We start from the raw sequence: 26,519 nt of genomic DNA on the forward strand, positions 1-26,519 counted from the left end.
CGCTAGTGCGCTAACCGACTGAGCCACGGAGGCCCCCTAAAATATGAGATGATACGCTTCTATAATTAAAACAGAGTGTACAGAATGCGCATGACAATTTGTGTGTATGTCTAAATTCCTGAAAGCTATATAGTAAATGCAAGATTTAAAGCAAACTATCCTGTCAAAATCAAAATTAGATCTCAAAAGTAGTTTACTTGCGCGACGCTCTCCGCGACGTGTTAGTTTTCAGAAACTGAGGTTTACTGCAAAGTATCATGTACTACTACCCGGAGAATGACGACTAAATGTTTGTATTGGTGACATTATCTCGTGTTTGCCATAAAGAAGAGGTAGCAAGGGCTGAAAAAATGGTCGTTTGGGTTACTATACAGCAAGTTCTGATACTGTACTGCATTAAATCATCCTAATATCGCGCCCAATGTATGGTTTTAAATTTACACCAATCGTTAATCATTTGTGCTATGTTAACGTGTCATCGAGGGTCCAGTTTGCAACGTATACACGTGTCTGTGATTTCTGAGGGGAGAAGCTAATGCAATGAAATTCAATCACAAGAACAGTTAGTGATCAGAAACACTTCAGATTTATACTATATACTGCCAATAAATAAAACACAAATAATAAATTTTTGTCTACAAATGTAGGCCTACATTTGGATTTAGCATAACAAGCGTGTCATGTTTTGATCCCAAAGTGGCAGTTGTGTACAGAAATGTTTCGACAGGTAAAGAAAAGTACCAGTCCCATTAGGCTAGTTACCATACTATCGCAACCCCTGTCTTTCAATTTTCTCAACCCCCTTCACTCAATCAACTTCACACTTTCCAGGTGTATTGCTTGGGATGCAAAATAGTGAAGTGTTAAGTATTTTTAAAAAAATGTGTACTGCGGTCGGCTTACCCAGTACTCCCTCTCTTGGAAAAGTAGGGAGTACTGTATTACCTCTGAAAATTATCTGTAGCACTGCTTGACACTGCACTCCTTGGGTTACTGCCCAGTAGTTGATCTTCCTAATTGTGTGAATGCCAACAAACGTTTTAGACAAAGTTTTTCATGGTCTGTTGAAGAAGTTATCTGTTAAATTGTGGAATGAGCTGTTAATTACGTTTGCTATATGTAATGAACATTAACATATAATTTTGGAAAGATGGGAAAAAAGGGTGACAGTTTGCACATGTGTTTTATGTGTCCTTGCCATATTCGTACTGTTGAAATACAACTATAAAATGTGAGGACCAAAACATGTATTGTGATAAGTTACCTTGATCTGTTGCCACATACCGCAGTGGTACAGATAATGAAGATTTTCATGCTCACACAAACCAGAAAAATAGAAATGGTAACGAATGAGTTGCAAAAAAAAAAAAAAAAATTGAGAAAAATGTCTGCAATCTTACAATATATCATAATGTGACATTCTGGTGCAATGCATTCTCTTTAAAGCCACGTAATAATGAGTTGGGGCCGGGTCCTCTATTACAGACAGAATAACTGATAGGCCCTTTTTATTTATTGTCCTTGATATACTGAAGACTATTTCACTTTTATGATGGCCGCCAGCATTATAGTGGGAGGAAACAGGGCAGAACCTAGAGAATGTAACAGTATATTAAATATGAATTAAATATGCTTCTGTTAATATTTGTTCTTTGACAACTGTATTGACCGCTGAGTTTAGCCAAGATTTTAGAAATACGATATGACTTAATACATGTAAACATGTAATAACAGTAATAACTATTACACTTTTGAACAACTGGGCCCGGTTAAATTGCCCAAAAAATTCATGTACTGAGTAAGCTAAAATGCTGATTTGTCTTGTACTGATTGTGATACTTTGTGAAGCATCTCCACGTTTAGTGTCCTCAATACCTACACCTTTCTCCTAGATTTTTTTAATTCAAGGGAGATAAGTAAAAATTATTTTGTTTGCAATGAAAGATGATGGGTTGTCTCCCTTGGTATGACAGGCTATAGACGTATGTACACCTGCATGTATTCAGTTGATACTTGTTAAAATTGGAAATTTACAAGGCAGTATAACAGATGAAGTTACCTGAATGACCCAGTTTCATACTGAAATTAAATGCTCAGACAGAAATGTGGTCTGATAGATGACAATATTATAATTTCAGTATGTGATGCTAAACTATAATCAAATAAATTTGTGATTAAATATGATTGTAATATTACAGTTACTTAAGAGAGTTGTCAGGTAGGTCTACAGGTGTGCTTGATGATGAAGGAAAAAATGAGCAATATTAAATTTTAATCAACGAGATAACTAAATACATATGTCTTACGACCAGAAAAATGTAAAGGAGAGAAAATTGGTCTTTTGCCACTTTTAGCACTGTGATATCTTGAGAAAAAAAAATTCTAAAATTTTGCTATTTTGCTTACTAGATCCATCTAAATGAATCCTGTTGGATCCCACCATGCAATGTAAATGATGGGTGAGCCAGTATGACCTCCAAGTCTGATCTAGCCTGTGTACATATAGTTCACCTGGCTTACATTGTTCTTCTTGTCCCTTACAGACATCGCCTGGTCACCTAAATGGGATTGTGTACAAGAAGACTCGGACATTGAGAAGAATCGGCCAAAATATTCCGGGGGTTTGGAACAGGACAGTTTTTCTCTGCTCGCTATGGCTGTGCGCAGTGGTGAGGTGGTGTTATGGAAAGTCCTCTGCCAGACTAGATCCAGGTTAGGGTTTTTATACACCGAAGTGGCGAATTGTACTATGATAAAGCGTTGTCTGTACAGGTGGTGTTATGGAAGGTCCTCTGCCAGACTAGATCTAGGTTAGGGTTTTTATACACCCAAGTGGCGAATTGTATTATGATAAATCGTTGCCTGTACAGGTGGTGTTATGGAAAGTCCTCTGCCAGACTAGATCCAGGTTAGGGTTTTTATACACCGAAGTGGCGAATTGTATTATGATAAAGCGTTGTCTGTACAGGTGGTGTTATGGAAAGTCCTCTGCCAGACTAGATCCAGGTTAGGGTTTTTATACACCTAAGTGGTGAATTGTATTATGATAAAGCATTGTCTGTACAGGTGGTGTTATGGAAAGTCCTCTGCCAGACATTGTCTGTACATATTTTGGTGTTAGCACTGTATCTACAGGACCACTTCACTTAACAGTTGTAGCTTAATCTAAAACTTTATTTGCAATAGAAACAGTTTTAATCTTAGCTTAAAGTCATATGTCATGTCCAATGTGGTTGGCATCGAAAATAAAAAAAAATTGTCCTGAAAAGTTGTTAAAAGCATACCGGTATATGAAGATGTAAATGCAGACATCTTGACTGACCAATATCCTGTAAACATCTTCATTTGAATATTACATTGTTAAAGACTTAAGCCTATCCTGCATACTGGCAGTATAGACATATCTAGTCTCTGTCGCTCCATCACTGTTGAGAATTGTCACTCTCCTGCTCTCAGAGTGTAGTTTGTCACATAAGCTGAGTACATGTGTGATTGGAACATGTCATTTAACTAGGAGATTCTTACAGCAGCAGAGGGGCCTCTCTGGCTTAGTTGGTTAGTGTGCTAGCACGACGTAATGACCTAGGAGCCTCTCATCAGTGCGGTGGCTGTGAGTTCGAATCCAGCTCATGCTGGCTTCCTCTCTGGCCGTAAGTGGGAAGGTCTGCCAACAACCTGCAGATGGTCGTGCGTTTCCCCTGGGCTCTCCCTGGTTTCCTCCCACCATAATGCTGGCCACCATCGTATAAGTGAAAATATTCTTGAGTATGGCATAAAACACCAATCAAATAAATATAGCAGCAGATGGTTAAATGTAGTGTGTGCGACCAATTATTTCCAATAATTCCTAAAGTAAATACCAGCCTTCGTCATCTTACCAGAAATTCAGGGTCAGTGCTGATGGTATAACAGTCTGACTCCACATCATTCCTCTCCTTTAATAACCCCTACACCCCTTGTGTAATTCTGCTTTAACCAATGGTGCTAGGGTGATTTTAATCTGATTTGATTTAAGCATTTGCATTCAAACTATACGATCCACACTCTACCCGAGGGAAATCCACGACCATCCGCAGGTTGCTGCAGACCTTCCCACTTACGGCCGGAGAGGAAGCCAGCATGAGCTGGACTTGAACTCACAGCGACCGCATTGGTGATAGGCTCCAGGGTCATTATGCTGCGATAGCGTGCTAACCAACTGAGCCACGGAGGAGCCCCTCTGTTTTTTAATCTCTGTGCTACAACATCTGCCCTCTGTCCACAGTGATAACATTTAAAGGCCATTGGCCTGTATAAAAAAACACATTGTCTTATTCTATATACATATAATCCTATATACATACGATTTTCTAGTTTGTATATTATATAAATGTTATGGTTTTCAAATTTTAACTTATGATTGGTTCATTTTAACTGTTTTTAAACATGTTTTTCTATTTTGGATTGATTTTTGGTGTTCTCATGCAAACTATTCAGTGACTCTTATTTTTAAACTTGTTCTCGCTATGATATGGCTGAAAAATGGCCAATGTGACGTTGAGCCATAATCATTCATTCATTCAATCATAGTGACGACTGGAGCTTGGTTCTGACCACCTGGGTGAGCGACTCTGAGCCTCAGTGTATACAGTGGTGTCCACACTCAGACAGACAGACAGGTAACTACCATGCCTTCTGCATAATAAGCTGAATCGATATTTCAGATGTCTTGTGGGTCAAGACAAGGCTCTCACAAACTAACAGTGCCGCTGAGCCGATACACTCTGCACAGCAAGATGTATATCCAGTCGATCAGCTACCAAGAGATCATGCATCTCAGGTGTGTTAGTTTGCGAGATCCTTTATCTTGTCTCTTCTAATCCTGTGTGAACTGGCGAGACTGCTCAGGCATTTTATTTTTTTTTTCTGTTGTAGTTCTGGCAAAAAGAAAAACAAAAAGAAAGAGAAACTAGCTATGAGAGGAAAATAGAAAAACTTTAAAAATTTGAATTTAACATTAGATTATGATCTTTTTTTTTGTGGAGGGTCAGCCAGGTTACACTAAATGACCATATTTGTACTGATGGCATAACTTGGCAGGGTTGCTGGCCGTGGGTTGTCACAGTGGGGAGGTGTTTGTGTTGGAGGTGTCCCTGGGGGAGGAGATTGAGGTGCTACAGAAGATTATCCTGTGGGCAGAGAAGGACAGGATGGCCGTGTCGTGTCTCACATGGGTGAAAAGGGTGAATATAACCATAATTTCTCAACCTTTTCGCATATGGAAGAGCAACTTTCAGTGTAATTAGTGCACATTGCGGGGCCTCCGTGGCTCAGTCGGTTAGTGCGCTAGCACAGCGTAATGACCCAGGAGCCTCTCACCAATGCGGCCGCTGTGAGTTCAAGTCCGGCTCATGCTGGCTTCCTCTCCGGCCGTAAGTGGGAAGGTCTGCCAGCAACCTGCGGATGGTCGTGGGTTTCCCCCGGGCTGTGCCCGGTTTCCACCCACCATAATGCTGGCCGCCGTCGTATAAGTGAAATATTCTTGAGTGCGGCGTAAAACACCAATCAAATAAATAAATAAATAAATAATGCACATTGCTAAGTTAATTTTGTAGACAAAACTTCCATTGGTTGGATTGGCTAATTTGTGGGCTTCACAAAAAGTTTAATTTTATCAGTCTACACAGAACAATGACAAGGTGATATTCTCGCATATTTTTAGCTACTCTCATGTTACTGTGTTACTATTTGCATGCACTGTCATGCACTATTCTTCATGGCAAATGGGTTTCCACCCTTCACAAACTTGAGCCTGGAGGATGTCAGTTACGTGTATGTGGTGTTGGCATGATAGAGTGGTATATTCTTCATGGCAAATTGGTTTCCACCCTTCACAAACTTGAGCCTGGAGGATGTCAGTTATGTGTATGTGGTGTTGGCTTGATAGAGTGGTATTTTCTTCATGGCAAATGGGTTTCCACCCTTCACAAATTTGAGCCTGGAGGATGTAAGTTACGTGTATGTGGTGTTGGCATGATGGAGTGGTATATTCTTCATGGCAAATGGGTTTCCACCCTTCACAAATTTGAGCCTGGAGGATGTCAGTTGCGTGTACATGGTGTTGGCATGATAGAGTGGTATTTTCTTCATGGCAAATGGGTTTCCATCCTTCACAAACTTGAGCCTGGAGGATGTAAGTTACGTGTATGTGGTGTTGGCATGATGGAGTGGTATATTCTTCATGGCAAATGGGTTTCCACCCTTCACAAATTTGAGCCTGGAGGATGTCAGTTACGTGTACATGGTGTTGGCATGATAGAGTGGTATATTCTTCATGGCAAATGGGTTTCCACCCTTCACAAACTTGAGCCTGGAGGATGTCAGTTATGTGTATGTGGTGTTGGCATGATAGAGTGGTATTTTCTTCATGGCAAATGGGTTTCCACCCTTCACAAACTTGAGCCTGGAGGATGTCAGTTACGTGTATGTGGTGTTGGCATGATAGAGTGGTATATTCTTCATGGCAAATGGGTTTCCACCCTTCACAAATTTGAGCCTGGAGGATGTCAGTTACGTGTATGTGGTGTTGGCATGATAGAGTGGTATATTCTTCATGGCAAATGGGTTTCCACCCTTCACAAACTTGAGCCTGGAGGATGTAAGTTACCTGTATGTGGTGTTGGCATGATAGAGTGGTATATTCTTCATGGCAAATGGGTTTCCACCCTTCACAAACTTGAGCCTGGAGGATGTAAGTTACGTGTATGTGGTGTTGGCATGATAGAGTGGTATATTCTTCATGGCAAATGGGTTTCCACCCTTCACAAATTTGAGCCTGGAGGATGTCAGTTATGTGTATGTGGTGTTGGCATGATAGAGTGGTATATTCTTCATGGCAAATGGGTTTCCACCCTTCACAAACTTGAGCCTGGAGGATGTAAGTTACGTGTACATGGTGTTGGCATGATGGAGTGGTATATTCTTCATGGCAAATGGGTTTCCACCCTTCACAAGCTTGAGCCTGGAGGATGTCAGTTACGTGTATGTGGTGTTGGCATGATAGAGTGGTATTTTCTTCATGGCAAATTGGTTTCCACCCTTCACAAACTTCACCCACATTATGTGGGCATTTGTTGCTGTTATTTTTACCTGCTTTTAGTTTTACTTATTGATTATTTTTGCTCTTCAGGTGGATTGTTGTGTATTGCTCGTCAGTAAGGAGGTCTTTATCATGGGATTTGCTCTCCAAAAGAAGGGAGATAACTTTGATTGTATTTCTGCAACACACACCAGGGGACATCACGCTATTAGAGGAACAGGTGAATGATTTCAGAGTTAATCTTTTTGTCCGCTTAGATTCTGTTATCTGTTCGGCAATGTACATGTACGTGCTGGAGTGGGTAGAACATTTTATGCCGTGTGTCCATCTGCACTGCATTTCTTTTGCCATTACTCGTCCGTTAATTCTTCGGAGAACGGGAATTACATAAATATGCTGCAATGTTTCTAAGAGCTTCACATGATTTTTTAATGTATGCATTAACACAAAGTGACTGGAACATGTCATATTTTGAATGCATTGGGCAAGGATTTATTGTTGGGGTGGATTAATTGTGAAGAAGAATCACATTTGTCGAGTAAAGCTAAATGATATTAAGAATCCAGTCTGAATTGCTTTCCTAAATTGAAAATAATTGCAGTGTTTTAAAGCTCATTGTATTTTTTGGACAGTAATACAGAGACGAAAGTTTTCTGTCATGTCCGCTTTTGCCTGGCTTGAAGTCACGAAAGAAGAGATAATGTTACCCATCACTAACAAAATTCCATTCACGCCATTTAAACATTTTCATCTTGTTTTCCTTTCTGGTCTTTGCAGCATTTGCAGTGTCGTCAGGAACAGATAACTCCTGCGTGTTGATGTCGTCAGGAGACGGCTATCTTCAGAGGCTGACGGTTGACCTCAGATACGGTGGTAAGGCAAACGTTGGACCAGCTCAGATAGCAATGTCTGTATTTATTTATTTATTTATTTATATGATTGGTGTTTTACGCCATACTCAAGAATGTTTCTTGATGACTAATGTTTTTTATGACGGCAACCAGCATTGTGGTGGGAGGAAACCGGATAGAGCCCGGGGAAAACCCACGGCCATCTGCAGGTTGCTGCCAGACCAGTTTGGTAGGGAATTTTTTTTTTCTTGCTGATTCAAAAAAGTATGGATTGTAAAAAAACTGACATTGTGGAAAAGGCTTTAAGCTCAATAAAGCTTTTGAGTATGGCCCTATGTGGAGGACCTACATGTGTTTGTATTGATGACTTAAATGATTTATTTATTTATTTTTTTAATTGGTGTTCCATACTCAAGAATATTTCATGTAAGCAACAGCGCCCAGCATTTTGGTGGGAGAATACCCACGACCATCCGCAGGTTTTTGCCATACCCTCTCTCATACGGCAATAACTTAAATGTGCAGCTCACGGCCTCCGCGGCTCAGTTGTTTAGCACGCTAGTGCATTGAGTCTCTCACCAATGCGGTCGCTGTGAGTTCAAGTCCAACTCATGCTGGCTTCCTCGCAGGTCGCATGTGAGAAGGTCTGCTGCAACCTGCAGATGGTTGTGGTTTTCCCCCGGGGCTCTGCTCGGTTTCCACCCACCATAATGCTGACCGCCGTTGTATAAGTGAAATATTCTTGAGTACGGCGTAGAACACCAATCAGATAAATAAATAAATAAATGCGCAGTTGAATTCTTAGTAATGAGCAGCATGCTGTGTGGGGAGTGGCTGAATGGTTAAGCTAAAATAAACTTGACGTCTTTTTTTATAACTCCATACTCACAAATTCTTCACTTGTGCGTTGGTTGCTGTTCCTCTAGGCAGAGCAAATAAGTATCAGGGGGAAAACCACCAAACTTTGGCAAGTTGCAGATGAACTTTCCAACATGTACAGATGTACAGATATGCACACCATATTGGTTCAGCTAGCGATGAAGAGACAAGTGTCTTTTAAACCACTCCCACATTGACCACTCCTTCAAATAAAACAATAAGCAAATATTATGGCACTGGCAGGATTTGATCATTTATGGTTGAGGTCTATATGATTGTACTGTAACGAGTCAGAATGAACTGAAACTAAACTGAAAGTGAAACCTAAACTGAAAAGACATTACATCAGTGGTCATTACAGTAACGTTTGTTCAAAATAAGGATGTCAGTGACGGTAAAAGCGAGTAAGACATGCTGAGATTCCAGGTATTGGAAACTTGCTAGCTAGCAGCCATTGTGTGTGTGGTTTGCATTTGAATTTGATTTGGCTGTGACTCCCAGATGTTCCAGGTAAATCACATCGGTTGAGTCCAGATACTCTACACTGGAAATAAGCAGTCTTGAGCTATCAGCACATGAAAACTATTTATTTTAAAAAGTGATTAGAATTATCAAATCATTAACAGTAAAAAAAACTCATTGTTGCTGCATTGTCAGACATCACCATAGCAACAGAAGTGCTTCAGGTGCCCCTGGAGAAGAAGAAGAAGTGGCTGATCCATGGTATAGACATCACACGTAATGCCATGTCGGTGATGCTGATAGCCAGGTGAGTGGTTAAGATGGTGTCCATTTCACAAGATGTAGGTTCAGTACTTAGCCTCTGACTTCAGTTCCTTGTGATTCTGCAGCCTTCACTGTTTTATGTTCCTTGTTAATACCATGAACAAGCTACTCATAGGGCCGATACTATACAGTTTGTTTTATTTTTTTGATTGTTAATTTCTTTGATTGCTAATTTCTTTGATTGTCAATTTCTGTCATTGTTAATTCCTTTGATTGTTAATTTCTTTGATTGTCAATTTTTTGATTGCTAATTTCTTTGATTGTCAGTTTCTTTGAATGCTAATTTCTTTGATTGTCAATTTCTGTCATTGTTAATTTCTTTGATTGTCAATTTTTTGATTGCTAATTTCTTTGATTGTCAGTTTTTTTGATTGCTAATTTCTTTGATTGTCAGTTTCTTTTATTGTCGATTTTTTGACTGTCAATTTCTTGGATTGTTTATTAACCTCATACACCAGAATTTTTCTCTTAGTGCATCAGTTTTATGATTTGAAGAAACAGGAGTGAAAAGTGCAAATCACCAACATTTACCAAGTTGTTGAAGAACAGTTTGTGATGTACAAATCTGCACACCTCATTGGTGGAAGACTTCTTTGAGCATTAGACTGCCCCAGTGGCCTCACAAGCGCTGTTAACTGCAAAGTGTCTCACACAACAGCGAGGACGGGGGAATCTGCAAGTTCCCTGCGGGAGAGGTTATATAAATTCTGTCATGCAGTACTGTTTTTCTTTAAAACAAGTATTTATCGTTATTTTTTTGTTTCAGTCCCACGTCCAAATTTGATCACCTGGCTTTTCGAGATCCATATCAGGTGAGAAAATATGTCATTCCCAAGACTTGACAATATTCATCTTTTTCTATAATCTAAGAATAGGCTGTTTTATGGATACTCTAGCTAGTGGTAATATGCTGGGCCAGTAAAGTTCCAGTAGTTTTTGTCCATTTGAATTTCGAGGTTTTTGAAATTCAAAGTAAAAAAGTCTTCACCTACATAATGTACGTATTATATATAATGTATTATTAATGGATGATGAGATGCTGTATGTTGGGATGTACATGTGTGTATTGTGTGATATGTTTGTCTGTCATTTTGTTAATACTGGATGATGAGATGCTGTATGTTGGGATGTACATGTGTTTTACTGTGTGACATTATTTGTCTGTCATTTTGTTAATACTGGATGATGAGATGCTGTATGTTGGGATGTACATGTGTGTATTGTGTGACATTATTTGTCTGTCATTTTGTTAATACTGGATGATGAGATGCTGTATGTTGGGATGTACGTGTGTGTATTGTGTGACATTATTTGTCTGTCATTTTGTTAATACTGGATGATGAGATGCTGTATGTTGGGATGTACATGTGTGTATTGTGTGACATTATTTGTCTGTCATTTTGTTAATACTGGATGATGATATGCTGTATGTTGGGATGTACATGTGTGTATTGTGTGACATTATTTGTCTCATTTTGTTAATACTGGATGATGAGATGCTGTATGTTGGGATGTACATGTGTGTATTGTGTGACATTATTTGTCTCATTTTGTTAATACTGGATGATGAGATGCTGTATGTTGGGATGTACATGTGTTTTACTGTGTGACATTATTTGTCTCTCATTTTGTTAATACTGGATGATGAGATGCTGTATGTTGGGATGTACATGTGTATATTGTGTGACATTATTTGTCTCTCATTTTGTTAATACTGGATGATGAGATGCTGTATGTTGGGATGTACATGTGTTTTACTGTGTGACATTATTTGTCTCTCATTTTGTTAATACTGGATGATGAGATGCTGTATGTTGGGATGTACATGTGTATATTGTGTGACATTATTTGTCTCTCATTTTGTTAATACTGGATGATGAGATGCTGTATGTTGGGATGTACATGTGTGTATTGTGTGACATTATTTGTCTGTCATTTTGTTAATACTGGATGATGAGATGCTGTATGTTGGGATGTACATGTGTGTATTGTGTGACATTATTTGTCTCTCATTTTGTTAATACTGGATGATGAGATGCTGTATGTTGGGATGTACATGTGTGTATTGTGTGACATTATTTGTCTCTCATTTTGTTAATACTGGATGATGAGATGCTGTATGTTGGGATGTACGTGTGTGTATTGTGTGACATTAATTGTCTGTCATTTTGTTAATACTGGATGATGAGATGCTGTATGTTGGGATGTACATGTGTGTATTGTGTGACATTGTTTGTCTGTCATTTTGTTAATACTGGATGATGAAATGCTGTATGTTAGGATGTACATGTGTGTATATTGTGTGACATTGTTTGTCTGTCATTTTGTTAATACTAGATGATGAGATGCTGTATGTTGGGATGTACGTGTGTGTATTGTGTGACATTAATTGTCTGTCATTTTGTTAATACTGGATGATGAGATGCTGTATGTTGGGATGTACATGTGTGTATTGTGTGACATTGTTTGTCTGTCATTTTGTTAATACTGGATGATGAAATGCTGTATGTTGGGATGTACATGTGTGTATATTGTGTGACATTGTTTGTCTGTCATTTTGTTAATACTAGATGATGAGATGCTGTATGTTGGGATGTACATGTCTGTATTGTGTGACATTGTTTGTCTGTCATTTTGTTAATACTGGATGATGAGATGCTGTATGTTGGGATGTACATGTGTGTATTGTGTGACATTGTTTGTCTGTCATTTTGTTAATACTGGATGATGAGATGCTGTTTGTTGGGATGTACGTGTGTATTGTGTGACATTATTTGTCTGTCATTTTGTTAATACTGGATGATGAGATGCTGTATGTTGGGATGTACATGTGTGTATTGTGTGACATTATTTGTCTGTCATTTTGTTAATACTGGATGATGAGATGCTGTTTGTTGGGATGTACATGTGTGTATTGTGTGACATTGTTTGTCTGTCATTTTGTTAATACTGGATGATGAGATGCTGTATGTTGGGATGTACATGTGTGTATTGTGTGACATTATTTGTCTCTCATTTTGTTAATACTGGATGATGAGATGCTGTATGTTGGGATGTACATGTGTGTATTGTGTGACATTATTTGTCTCTCATTTTGTTAATACTGGATGATGAGATGCTGTATGTTGGGATGTGCATGTGTGTATATTGTGTGACATTATTTGTCTGTCATTTTGTTAATACTGGATGATGAGATGCTGTATGTTGGGATGTACATGTGTGTATTGTGTGACATTATTTGTCTCTCATTTTGTTAATACTGGATGATGAGATGCTGTATGTTGGGATGTACATGTGTGTATTGTGTGACATTATTTGTCTGTCATTTTGTTAATACTGGATGATGAGATGCTGTATGTTGGGATGTACATGTGTGTATATTGTGTGACATTATTTGTCTGTCATTTTGTTAATACTGGATGATGAGATGCTGTATGTTGGGATGTACATGTGTGTATTGTGTGACATTATTTGTCTGTCATTTTGTTAATACTGGATGATGAGATGCTGTATGTTGGAATGTACATGTGTGTATTGTGTGACATTATTTGTCTCTCATTTTGTTAATACTGGATGATGAGATGCTGTATGTTGGGATGTACGTGTGTGTATTGTGTGACATTGTTTGTCTCATTTCGTTAATACTGGATGATGAGATGCTGTATGTTGGGATGTACATGTGTGTATTGTGTGACATTGTTTGTCTGTCATTTTGTTAATACTGGATGATGAGATGCTGTATGTTGGGATGTACATGTGTATATTGTGTGACATTGTTTGTCTCATTTTATTAATTCTGGATGATGAGATGCTGTATGTTGGGATGTACATGTGTGTATTGTGTGACATTATTTGTCTGTCATTTTGTTAATACTGGATGATGAGATGCTGTATGTTGGGATGTACATGTGTGTATTGTGTGACATTATTTGTCTGTCATTTTGTTAATACTGGATGATGAGATGCTGTATGTTGGGATGTACATGTGTGTATTGTGTGACATTATTTGTCTGTCATTTTGTTAATACTGGATGATGAGATGCTGTATGTTGGGATGTACATGTGTGTATTGTGTGACATTATTTGTCTGTCATTTTGTTAATACTGGATGATGAGATGCTGTATGTTGGGATGTACATGTGTGTATTGTGTGACATTATTTGTCTGTCATTTTGTTAATACTGGATGATGAGATGCTGTATGTTGGGATGTACATGTGTGTATTGTGTGACATTATTTGTCTGTCATTTTGTTAATACTGGATGATGAGATGCTGTATGTTGGGATGTACATGTGTGTATTGTGTGACATTATTTGTCTGTCATTTTGTTAATACTGGATGATGAGATGCTGTATGTTGGGATGTACATGTGTGTATTGTGTGACATTATTTGTCTCTCATTTTGTTAATACTGGATGATGAGATGCTGTATGTTTGGATGTACATGTGTATATTGTGTGACATTATGTGGCTCTCATTTTGACATCACATTTATACTGGATGATGAGATGCTGTGTGTTGGTGTTGACAGGTACATATAATCAACCTTGTGGATGTGGATAAGGAAGTGGAGGCTTTGTTACACAGAGTCATGTCATCTGATGGTAAGCAGCTGTGTTTGTTTGCCAGAACCATTTTGTTTTTTGCTTGGTCAAATTTGTTTATACATTAATTCCAGAAGGCTTTGACCAGTTGCCCTTGTGTTACTTATTTCATATTGCCCATCAACGTTTCTAGCAATGTTCATATTATATGTTGACATTTGCAGCCGTGTTCATATTGCATGTTGCCATTTGTGGCAATGTTTATATTGTATGTTGACATTTATGGCAATGTTCATATTGCATACTGACATTTGTGGCAATGTTTGTATTGCATGTTGATATTTGTAGCAGTGTGCATGTTGATATTTGTGGCAGTGTCCATGTTGCATGTTGACATTTGTGGCAATGTTCATATTGCATGTTGACATTTTTGGCAGTGTTCATGTTGCATGTTGACATTTTTGGCAGTGTTTACATTGCATGCTAACATTTCTGGCGGTGTTTATATTGCATGTTGACATTTCTGGCAGTCTTCATATTGCATGTTGACATTTGTGGCATTGTTTACATTGCATGTTGACATTTCTGGCAGTGTTTATATTGCATGTTGACGTTTGCAATGTGACATTAATATCCTGACATCATTAATTGTTTTCTTTCTATGCATATCATTACCGCAGAGTTCTAGTGGGTTTCATTTTGGTGTCAAATTTTCATTTTCGGCCACAAAATTTTACTGCCCAGTTGAATTCTTTGATGGTTGATGTGTGATAAATAGATTGTTAAACCATGGAATATGTCCGGGGTTTCCAGAGTCTCTGCAGTCGCTGGCTGACGTAATGGAGCTGCTACGACAGTACGTATGTCGTGGGAAAGCCTTCCCATCATCCTTCAGCTGGATGTGGGAGGTGAAGGACAAATGGCCCTCGTTCTCCATCAGACAGTTACAGACCATGAGGTAGGTCACGGAACAAAATTAACGCTGGTCTGTGGCCATTAGAATTGTGGTCAGGCCAGTACTGAGTTTGACCTTTTCCAGACCAGGGACCTGTTGCACAAACCGCATATACATGTCGCGTTACGTGCACATAGCTTCCATGGCAACCAGTATTGTAAAAATTATGTCGCCATGGTAGTTACATGAGCGTATTGCTCTGTTTGCTTTATGAGTGAGTGAGTGAGTGCTTGGGGTTTAACGTCGTACTCAACAATTTTTCAGTCATATGACGACGAAGGAATCCTTAGGGTGTATGTGATGTGCCTCCTTGTTGCAGGACGGATTTCCACCGCTCTTTTATTTAGTGCTGCTTCACTGAGACGACTTACCGAAGGCAAGTAAGCCGCCCTGCCCGAGCCATTATACTGATACGGGTCAACCAGTCGTTGCACTATCCCCTTCATGCTGAACGCCAAGCGAGGAAGTTACAACTTCCTCTTTTAAAGTCTTAGGTGTGACTCGATCAAGGATTGATCCTGGATCTACCGGTCCTGAAGTTTGCTTTATGAAACGGGACCCTAGTGATTAAGTTTTGTGTGGAAATTTTCTGATTGAGTTTGAGTTTTGGGAACAGTCCATCTAAATCAGTGTTAACTTTCCAGTGTTTGATGTGCTAAAATTTATTTACTTATTTGGTTACAGTTTTATATGGTACTACTACAGTGACCAGTATTATGGCGGTAGAAAACCGCACAGAGCCCGAGGGGAAACTCACAACCATCAGCAGGTTGCTGTCAGACCTTCTTACATATGGCCTAAGAGGAAGATATGCTAAAAGCAACTCTCTATATGTTTAATTTTTAAACACCATATGATAGAGCAGGTTGCGATCAAGAGGTTATTTTGTGAAAGTTTGCCTCTTAGTCACATGGTGCTGGTTCAAACCCAGGATGAGCCAGAAGTTTATGTATTCCTCCACTGTGCTTGTGGGGTAGAAAAAAAAAAAAAAAAAGTGGAGGATGCCCGTGTGGTGAGTTACATTGGTTGAAGACTACTTGTCTTTCACACCTGTGATGTGCATACCCATATTCGGACATCAAAATTGAGAATGTCCGCCAGAGGTTTCCTCGTGGACGTTGACCCTTGAGTGAGCAGGTTTAGTTACAGCTTTAGTGTGTGTGTGTCAGGTATCACATTCTTCACTGCCTCCACATAAACAGTAAGTGGTGTACATGCATTCTTGAGTATCACCTAAAACACCGATCAGATAAATAAATAAACATGAGTGACATAATCTCTCTCGATGGCAAAAGCACCATGTAAGGAAGTACATTTTTTCCATTTCAGATTTTTCTCGCTGACCAGAAAAGCAATGGCTGCAGCCTCACTGAATCTGAAATCAGAAAAGGTATGAGACCATGTCATTCAGGTTTCCTGCGGTGTTGATCAATTTGAAATTAGAGGAAACATGAAAATCACATAAAGCTCAGATGATCGTTAGTTTTCAATATTTCTTTAGAGAGAAAAAGACACTTGAAAATAATTTTGGCATGGTGGGTATTTGGAAGTGATATAATTTAGATTAAATGCATGTGTTTACAAATTGACGTTCAAATAAATTTTCAAATTAACAAATCTGATTTTGGGATCATTTTTCTTGTGTTGTTCTGCTGTAAGCAAATCTGAGGCACACTTGAATAAAAATGTGATAGTTATGATTTTTTACATTTGCATGGCCAAGGGCATTGGATTCCTCCATAAAACTCATGTTATATGTAACTCCTCATGTTATACATGTATGTAACTCCTCATGTTATATGTAACTCCTCATGTTATATGTAATGCCTCATGTTATGTGTAACTCATGTTATACATGTATGTAACTCCTCATGTTATATGTAACTCCTCATGTTATGTGTAACTCCTCATGTTATATGTAACTCCTCATGTTATACATGCATGTAACTCCTCATGTTATATGTAACTCCTCATGTTATATGTAACTCCTCATGTTTATGTAACTCCTCATGTTATATGTAACTCCTCATGTTATATGTAACTCCTCATGTTTATGTAACTCCTCATGTTATTCATGCATGTCCTCATGTCATATGTAACTCCTCATGTTATACATGTATGTAACTCCTCATGTTATATGTAACTCCTCATGTTATATGTAACTCCTCATGTTATATGTAACTCCTCATGTCATGTAACTCCTAATGTTATACATGTATGTAACTCCTCATGTTATACATGTATGTAACTCCTCATGTTATATGTAACTCCTCATGTTATACATGTATATAACTCCTCATGTTATATGTAACTCCTCATGTTTATGTAACTCCTCATGTTATTCATGCATGTCCTCATGTCATATGTAACTCCTCATGTTATACATGTATGTAACTCCTCATGTTATATGTAACTCCTCATGTTATATGTAACTCCTCATGTTATATGTAACTCCTCATGTCATGTAACTCCTAATGTTATACATGTATGTAACTCCTCATGTTATACATGTATGTAACTCCTCATGTTATATGTAACTCCTCATGTTATACATGTATATAACTCCTCATGTTATATGTAACTCCTCATGTTATATGTAACTCCTCATGTCATGTAACTCCTCATGTTATACATGTATGTAACTCCTCATGTTATACATGTATGTAACTCCTCATGTTATATGTAACTCCTCATGTTATATGTAACTCCTCATGTTATATGTAACTCCTCATGTTATATGTATTGTCATCAACTAAATACAATTGTAGATTATACCCAGTGGTTGGGACCTATTCAGAGTTACATGTATCTGGTACAGTAGGCTGTGATACAGCACGTTATTATTATTGTGGCGTAATGACCCAGGAGCCTCTCATCAATGCAGTTGCTGTGAGTTCAAGTCCAGCTCATGCTGGCTTCCTCTCTGGTCGTACGTGGGAAGGTCTTCCAGCAACCTGCGGATGGTCGTGGGTTTCTTCCCACCATAATGCTGGCCACCGTCGTATAGGTGAAATATTCTTGAGTACTGCATAAAACACCAATCAAATAAATAAATAAATTATTCTTGGTTGCACAACTCTGATTGTGTTTCAACACCCAGGATCCATATTTATCATGCTACTGAAGACTTAAGTTCTAAATTACAAGTCCACAAAAAGCCAAACCCAGAACAGGAAAGATCTCAAATTGGGGTTAATACATTGTTGTGCGGTAAAGAATCAGTGTACAAATTTCAAACTTGCTAGAGCGAAGCATTTCATTTGTAGCTGTATTTAAATGTTTGACTTTAGTCTTAAGAGGTTTGATAAAGGGTCATAAAGTTCTCTTAGACTTACCAAATCAGAACAAGTCTTACCTTCCAGTATTATTTCTGAGCTGATATTTGAGCTTCAATTCTAATTTTCAATTTTTTCATGAAAGTGGCAGACACCTCTAAGTGTTAAAATAAAAACAGTGTGTAAACATACACTACACATGTAGGTGAGAATTTTAGCAGAATAAATTGTTTTGAATCTACCACAACGTTAGACTTGTCCAAGATTTATTCTGACTGTCACCTTATATATCTATATATAAGTGAAATATTCTCTCACGTAAATAAAGAAGTAAGTCCAAGGTTTGCTCGTCACTCAACATGATCTCTATGTTTTGCTCTGCCAGCTGCTGCCGATCTTGCAGAAGGAGGTGAAGACATTGACAGATCTCATCCTTACCCAGCATGCACTAGTGGTGCTTAAACAGCTGCAAGGGGAGACAATCCTGCTCAGAGACGAAGGTGAGAAGAACTTACCCTAATTCCTCAACATTGTCGCACATAAAAAGAGCAACCTTTAGTACCATTTTTATTTTGATTTGGAGACAAAACTACAACCTCCTTTGGAGTGGGGTGGGGTGTTGGTGGGGGCCAACTTCACCACATCACAAAAAGTACAATTTTAGCTGTCTGCACAAAATGATGCTCTCAGAATATGCTGAAATAAACATCTTGCAAATGGGTGAAAAGGCTGAATAATTACAGTAAATTATTAAGATGAAAGTATTTCTGTGTATGACCAAGTTTCATGTCATGCATCTGACCAAGTTTCATGTCATGCATCTGACCAAGTTTCCTGTACATGCATCTGACCAAGTTTCATGTCATGCATCTGACCAAGTTTCATGTCATGCATCTGACCAAGTTTCCTGTACATGCACATGACCAAGTTTCCTGTACATGCACATGACCAAGTTTCATGTACATGCGTCTGACCAAGTTTTCTGTACGTGCACATGACCAAGTTTCCTGTACATGCATCTGACCAAGTTTCCTGTACGTATATCTGACCAAGTTTCATGTACATGACCAAGTTTCATGTACATGCATCTGACCAAGTTTCATGTCATGCATCTGACCAAGTTTCATGTCATGCATCTGACCAAGTTTCCTGTACATGCATCTGACCAAGTTTCATGTTCATGCATCTGACCAAGTTTCCTGTACATGCATCTGACCAAGTTTCATGTCATGCATCTGACCAAGTTTCATGTCATGCACATGTGGCATGTACATGCATCTGACAAAGTTTCATGTTCATGCATCTGACCAAGTTTCATGTCATGCATCTGACCAAGTTTCATGTCATACATCTGACCAAGTTTCATGTCATGCATCTGACCAAGTTTCATGTCATGCATCTGACAAAGTTTCATGTTCATGCATCTGACCAAGTTCCATGTACATATATCTGACCAAGTTTCATGTCATGCACATGTGGCATGTACATGCATCTGACAAAGTTTCATGTTCATGCATCTGACCAAGTTTCATGTCATGCATCTGACCAAGTTTCATGTCATGCATCTGACAAAGTTTCATGTTCATGCATCTGACCAAGTTTCATGTCATGCATCTGACCAAGTTTCATGTACATGCATCTGACAAAGTTTCATGTTCATGCATCTGACCAAGTTTCATGTCATGCATCTGACCAAGTTTCCTGTACATGCATCTGACCAAGTTTCCTGTACATGCATCTGACCAAGTTTCATGTCATGCATCTGACCAAGTTTCCTGTACATGCATCTGACAAAGTTTCATGTCATGCATCTGACCAAGTTTCATGTCATGCACATGTGGCATATACATGCATCTGACAAAGTTTCATGTTCATGCATCTGACCAAGTTCCATGTACATGCATCTGACCAAGTTTCATGTCATGCATCTGACCAAGTTTCATGTTCATGCATCTGACCAAGTTTCATGTCATGCATCTGACCAAGTTTCATGTCATACATCTGACCAAGTTTCATGTCATGCATCTGACCAAGTTTCATGTCATGCATCTGACCAAGTTTCATGTCATGCATCTGACCAAGTTTCATGTCATACATCTGACCAAGTTTCATGTCATGCATCTGACCAAGTTTCATGTCAGGCATCTGACCAAGTTCCATGTACATATATCTGACCAAGTTTCATGTCATGCACATGTGGCATGTACATGCATCTGACAAAGTTTCATGTTCATGCATCTGACCAAGTTTCATGTCATGCATCTGACCAAGTTTCATGTCATGCATCTGACCAAGTTCCATGTACATATATCTGACCAAGTTTCATGTACATATATCTGACAAAGTTTCATGTTCATGCATCTGACCAAGTTACATGTCACTTTTTGTTTTTGGCACAACAATGTTTCATAATATTTGATGTGTTCATCTCGCATAATGACGAAACCTTTACTTACAAGTTGTCTGATTGGAATAAATGTGTTCTGGAGAATCTAATGTACAGTACATGTACACCACTCTTCTGCTTTCACATTTGTGAAGGTTAGATTTTAAGACTGAAAATTTAACATGCTTCTCCAAACGCAGTTTGTTTTGAATCAGTGAAAATTAAAAGCTTAGGGTTTTGACTGTCAGCTGTCATGGAATATTTCACCATCAATTGGGGTCGTTATGAACATATTTCTGTGTAGCCAGAATCGTTGTAAACATAATGCTGTGTAGCCAGAATCGTTGTAAACATATTTCTGTGTAGCCAGAATCGTTGTAAACATAATGCTGTGTAGCCAGAATCGTTGTAAACATAATGCTGTGTAGCCAGAATCGTTGTAAACATAATGCTGTGTAGCCAGAATTGTTGTAAACATAATGCTGTGTAGCCAGAATATAAAAGTTGCCCCCTTTCATAGTTTGAAGACCAATTTCTCTATTTGATTTTTTATCCTTGATATACATAAAAGGTTCTTACAGTGTACATGCATTAACAAACGTTGCTTAAATGGCATTTGTGTTTAATATATGCAGCATGTAACGTCTAATTTTGTTTGTTTGGGTTTTGTTTATTTTAGAGAAGCTAAGTTTGAGACTAATGTGTCAAAAGGTGACGGAAATGTCGACGGAGTTTGGGTTAACATCTTCGGCACAAATTGCTGATGCAGTGTGGAAGAAGTTTGATCTGGAGGATTTCCCTTTCGAACATTGCTCAATCTGTGAACTCGGTAAGATTTTGTGTTATATTCAGTTTACGTTTACCTTTACGCATATCAAAGAGCATCTTTCAGTGCAATTTATTCATTTTTTTTAATTTGGGATTATTATGGGACCAACCGTCATGGGTGCCCTCAGGGCTCTGCTTGGTTTCGTTGTATAATTGAAATATTCTGGAGTAAAATTTGGCGTAAAACACCAATCCAAAAAAAAAAAATAAATGAAATCAACTGCTTCAAATAAAAAAGATGTATGTGATATCCCCTGGGTCCCAATAAACCATCGTATAGTCCAATGCTTTGAAAACATTTTATTCAGTGGGAAAAATGCTAAAAAAAGACTGAATATAAGTGTTCTCAGCAAACAACACAATACTACATGTGAGATATTGTAACTATTTGAATTTGTGTTTTCTTTAATAGTTAAATAACTGTGTCACTAAAATCTAAACTTAAGACCATGTCCATAATGCTGTATTCTTTACACTTCAGTTTTGTATTCTTTCACCTCATGTAGATCACTTTTATCGCTGAATTTGCAATGTTTGATTGCTTTTAAAAATTTCTTGAATGTGAATACGTGTGCTTGTAGATGAAGTTCGATGAAAAAGCTCACGCTTTATTTTAATTGGTTTGACTAAAAATCAGTTGACCTTGAGTTCAGTTTTGATATTTCAGGAAATTTGTACAACAAAATGATACAGTGTTTATGCAGCTTAAGACGATGCCAATTTTATTTTGTGTTTGCAGGGCTAGTCAACACTAAAAAATCCAGCAGTAGAATGAAAATAAAACTCAAAATCCACCTTTTTACTTTGTTTGATTCTGATGTTTTTGTAATTTTGATGTTTTTGTGATTTTGTGTTTCAAATAAATGTGTCTTTAACAGGAAAAATTGCTGGGAAAAATTAGATGTTTTCTTTTTTTTTTTCAAGTTTAAGTTTTACTTCTATTAAAATAACAATTTAAAATTTTTGTGTCCAAACTGAATTGTAGCTATATTTATTGCAACGTGAGTTTAGATGTAACATATACAAAGAGAGTTGTCAGCATTCATGAATCTCATGTAGGATTTAAGAATGATTTTGATTTAATGACTGACCAGTCATATGAGCTTGGGAATGTACAAGTGAGGAAAGGGTATGTTCTGTGTTTCTCTTGAATGTCGTATCCCTTGGCTTCATACACGTACATCTAAGAAATCTATATTAAAAGTTACCAAACACCTCAGAATAAAATGGCATTAACCATTTGGATCTGTGTTCACACCTCTGCCGAAAAGAAACTCAGTTTCTTTGTTGTGAATTTTTTTTTTTTAAAAGAGTTGAAACCAAGGGAGGATACCCATGTGACCTGCGATAACAACCATAAATTTGGTAAGTGAATTAAAGCGGAAAATGTTGTTCATTGAAGATTGAATACCCTCAAATATGGAACATGACCTAAAATTGCATTTTTAGAAGCAAATAAACATCACTAAATATTGCCTTTGTTGGTGAAACTGATTTTTTTTCAGTAGATATGGTCCTACATTTCAAGCAAGCCTCAAAATACTTTTCCAAGTTCAGTGGAATTCCCAAATTCAGGTCAAATGTAGTTATTGGTGAAATTTTAGGACATTTACCCAGGTTTACTGGTTGTTGGTATAAGGTAGAATTTAAATCTACTCTGATATGCAGTTTTCAAAAACCTGCCATGGGGGGCCTCTGTGGCCTTGTGGTTGCTGTACTAGCACAAAGACCCATGAGCCTCTAACCAGTGTGAATGCTGTGGGTTCATGCAGACATCTTCTCAGGTGGTACATGTGTGTTAGAAGGTCTGCCAGCAACGTGCAGATGGCCATGGGTTTCCCCAGGTTCTGCCTGGTTTCCTCCCACCATAATGATTGCCAAATCCTCAGTCAAATTAACAATTGTTTCGGTTTGTGTCGCAGGTCGCTGTTGTGTCACCTTGATTGCATGTCAAAATGTCCCGTATAGGAAGTGCCAAGTTTGTGACGCTCTGTCATTACCAAGGCAACGCTTAGAAGGTATGACTCTTACATAGTTTCAAGATGACACATTTGTAAATCATTACCTCATTTTGTTAATCTTGTGGTTAACTGAATCAGGTACTCTTGGGGTGCTGAAAGGTGTTTAAAAGTAACATCTGTGATGTTGATGTTGAAAACTGTGGGTGAGGAATTGGTTTAATGTGGTTTGATTGCTTATTATTGATGCCATTCTGAAGATAACTTTGCACGTAAGAAAGCGGCCAGCTCCATAGATGGAGGAAACTTGAGCACACAGAAAAAACCATAGGCCTTTGGCAGCTAACTGATGAACTATCCGACTACTGAGGCACAGTTTTTTAACGTGCGGATTGAACTTATTTTGGTGAAAAGTGATTTCTGATGAATTACACTTGCTCTAGGAGTAATTATCAAAAGGTAGGCTTGATAACTGTGTCAACCGGAAAATCTGAAAATTTGTAGTTCAAAGCTGGATTTGAACCCACACATGGTGTGTCAGTGATTGAAGCTGCACTGGCTTTTGGTGGAAATGGAAATACATGTAAAGCAACTATTAATGCTGTTTTTTCTGCTTTGATTTCAGACTTTCCCTGGATCAGTAACTCAAGTCTGCACTCATGTACTTTATGTGAAGGAAGATTAAAGTTGTAGCATTGGATCATCATGACGTTTGTCAGCATGTAGCACTCCAGTTATCATGAGATCAAACCTTGTCAATGTCATTTCGTTTTTTGTTTTTTTTTGTTTTTCTTTATTTTCAGTTTTGTAAGTATTTCCCAAGTTTGCCTATCTGAAATCAGCGGGCACACAATATTTTACAGGTTTCTAAACACAGTTGTAAAACCTAATTTTCAAATGAACATGAGAGAGCTTTATGGTTAGTGATGTATTTTGGTTTTCTCTGCCTGTGGTTTGTATGAAGGCTGAATATGATCAAGTTGAAGGTAAATAAAAATTGGATATTTGTTAATGAACTGACCAGTGGTGCTTGAAAAAATGCTGCCTTTTGACAAGCTCAAAATATCCAGATGATATGTGTGATCATTTCTGAGCATCCAAAGACACAAAATGGAATGATGGAGACTCAAGCCAATACAGCAGGCCTCGTTTTGAATCACAAGGACAGCAGAAAAAAAACTGCCTGTACGGTTTACATGAATATGACAAAAAGCTGACATTCTGCCAGATGTATATGTTTATATACATTAACATTTATATAATATACTGATGAATATTCATTAGCAAGTATGACCCTGTTCTAAATACGTAAGGCTGAATCAATGACACCAACATCTCCCCTCCCCCCAACCCCCAACCCCCTTTATGAGATACACAATTGCATAAGTTTTTGTGCCATTTTCATGCCATTTCATTTGCCTACCATTAGTGAAAGTGCATATACATACATTTTAAATGTACATTATTCAGTCAGAACTTTTCTTTGCCTCAGAAATTTTTATATGCCAAAGATATGTAATGCTGGGGGCTTCTCCGTGACTGAGGTGGTTTAATAGCACGCCAGCACGACGTAATGACTCGGGAGCCTCCCACCATTGAGGTCTCTGTGTTTAAATAAACGAACCAAATGTGTAATGCTGTGGAACTATGCTGTTGGACATGTAAATAAGTTGAACTATACCTGTACTTGTCATCTTTGGTAACATTTACTGGTTGCTGGTTGTGTTATCAGTGCTGGTTGGTGCATCAGCTGGTTGGAGTGCCAGTGCTGGTTGTAGTATCAGTGCTGGTTGGAGAGTCAATGCTGTTGGCAGCGCCATTGTTGGTTGTAGTGTCAGTGATGATTTTAATGTCAATGCTAGTTGTAGTAGTACCAATCCTGTGTCTCCAGGATGTGTAGGTACATGTATATTATTTCAATATTACATAATAACAAGTTCGTGGTATTTGCTTTTCATTTGGTCCGTCCCCCATCAGTTTGAGTATACCTGTTAGGTCAGTGGTGAATACGTGCATGAATGAATGATTATGGCTTTAAGTGACACCAGATCGGCAGTATTTCCGCCACATTTTGGCGAGTGAACACCTGAGGTCGGTACCATATTCGATAGAATTTCAGGTACACGTGGGGCCTTCATGGTATAGTTGTTTATAAGTCCAGCTTATACTGGATTCCATTCAAGGCATACTTGGGAAGGTCTCGCAACCACCTGCGGATGGTCGTCGGTTTCCTTTAGGCTCTGCCTAGTTTCCTCCCACCATAATGCTGGCTGCCATGGTGTAAATGAAATGGCCTGAAGTATGGCCTAAAACACCAGTCAAAGAAATAATGAAATAAATAAATCTGATTTATCAGCATTTTAGCCATGTTAGTGTTTTCTTTGCCTATAAACGAGTGCAAAAACGCCAAACTATTTTGGGATGTAAAACCTCGTGCAAATTTGTGTTAAATTTCATGCTAGAGTTTTCTTTATTTTTAAGTTCATCTTCCATGTTAAAAGACAGAATATGAAAACTCTGACCAGCCGAGACACCAGCGGACTTTAATACTGTAATTCTGCAACCTTTCCGCATGTTTGTTAGGTGTTTATTCAAGCATATCTTAAAGGAATTATTCTGTTTTGACCGATAAAATTATATTTTTCGTGAAACCCTGAAAATGGCCAATCTAACCAATGTAGTTTTGTCTCAAAAATCAAATTAAAAAAATGAATAAATTGCACTGAAAGATGCTCTTTCATTAGCGAAAAGGTGGAGAAATGAGGTTACATAAAACGGAATATAACACAAAATGTTAACGACTTCACAGATTGAGCAATGTTCGAATGGGAAATCCTCCAGATTAAATACTGTTCCGTTGATATAAATAATGATCTTGTGGAGCGGATTAGGGAGACTCCTGGCGGGGTGATTAGCGTGCTAGCGCAGCACAATAACACAGGAGCTTCTTACCTATGCGTTCGCAATGAGTTAAGTCC

At 38.2% G+C, this 26,519-nt stretch overlaps 1 protein-coding gene across 1 annotated transcript in view; it reads left to right on the forward strand.

Moving 5' to 3' along the window:
* The window catches only part of LOC135477677 (general transcription factor 3C polypeptide 4-like), a 32,969-nt gene extending 6,768 nt beyond the window's left edge, over positions 1-26,201 (forward strand). The window contains exons 6-20 of the mRNA XM_064757863.1: positions 2,544-2,712; positions 4,570-4,658; positions 5,080-5,222; positions 7,169-7,298; positions 7,856-7,951; positions 9,466-9,577; positions 10,361-10,406; positions 14,127-14,199; positions 14,953-15,097; positions 16,424-16,484; positions 18,755-18,869; positions 21,435-21,584; positions 22,895-22,948; positions 23,506-23,601; positions 24,167-26,201. Coding sequence (XP_064613933.1) covers positions 2,544-2,712; positions 4,570-4,658; positions 5,080-5,222; positions 7,169-7,298; positions 7,856-7,951; positions 9,466-9,577; positions 10,361-10,406; positions 14,127-14,199; positions 14,953-15,097; positions 16,424-16,484; positions 18,755-18,869; positions 21,435-21,584; positions 22,895-22,948; positions 23,506-23,601; positions 24,167-24,234 — 1,547 coding nt within the window. The 3' untranslated portion in view covers positions 24,235-26,201. The remainder of the gene's footprint in view (positions 1-2,543; positions 2,713-4,569; positions 4,659-5,079; positions 5,223-7,168; positions 7,299-7,855; positions 7,952-9,465; positions 9,578-10,360; positions 10,407-14,126; positions 14,200-14,952; positions 15,098-16,423; positions 16,485-18,754; positions 18,870-21,434; positions 21,585-22,894; positions 22,949-23,505; positions 23,602-24,166) is intronic.
* Positions 26,202-26,519: the final 318 nt, after the last annotated feature.

The sequence above is a fragment of the Liolophura sinensis genome, chromosome 11 (genome assembly GCF_032854445.1).
Source record: "Liolophura sinensis isolate JHLJ2023 chromosome 11, CUHK_Ljap_v2, whole genome shotgun sequence".
In the NCBI taxonomy this organism is placed as follows: domain Eukaryota; kingdom Metazoa; phylum Mollusca; class Polyplacophora; order Chitonida; family Chitonidae; genus Liolophura; species Liolophura sinensis.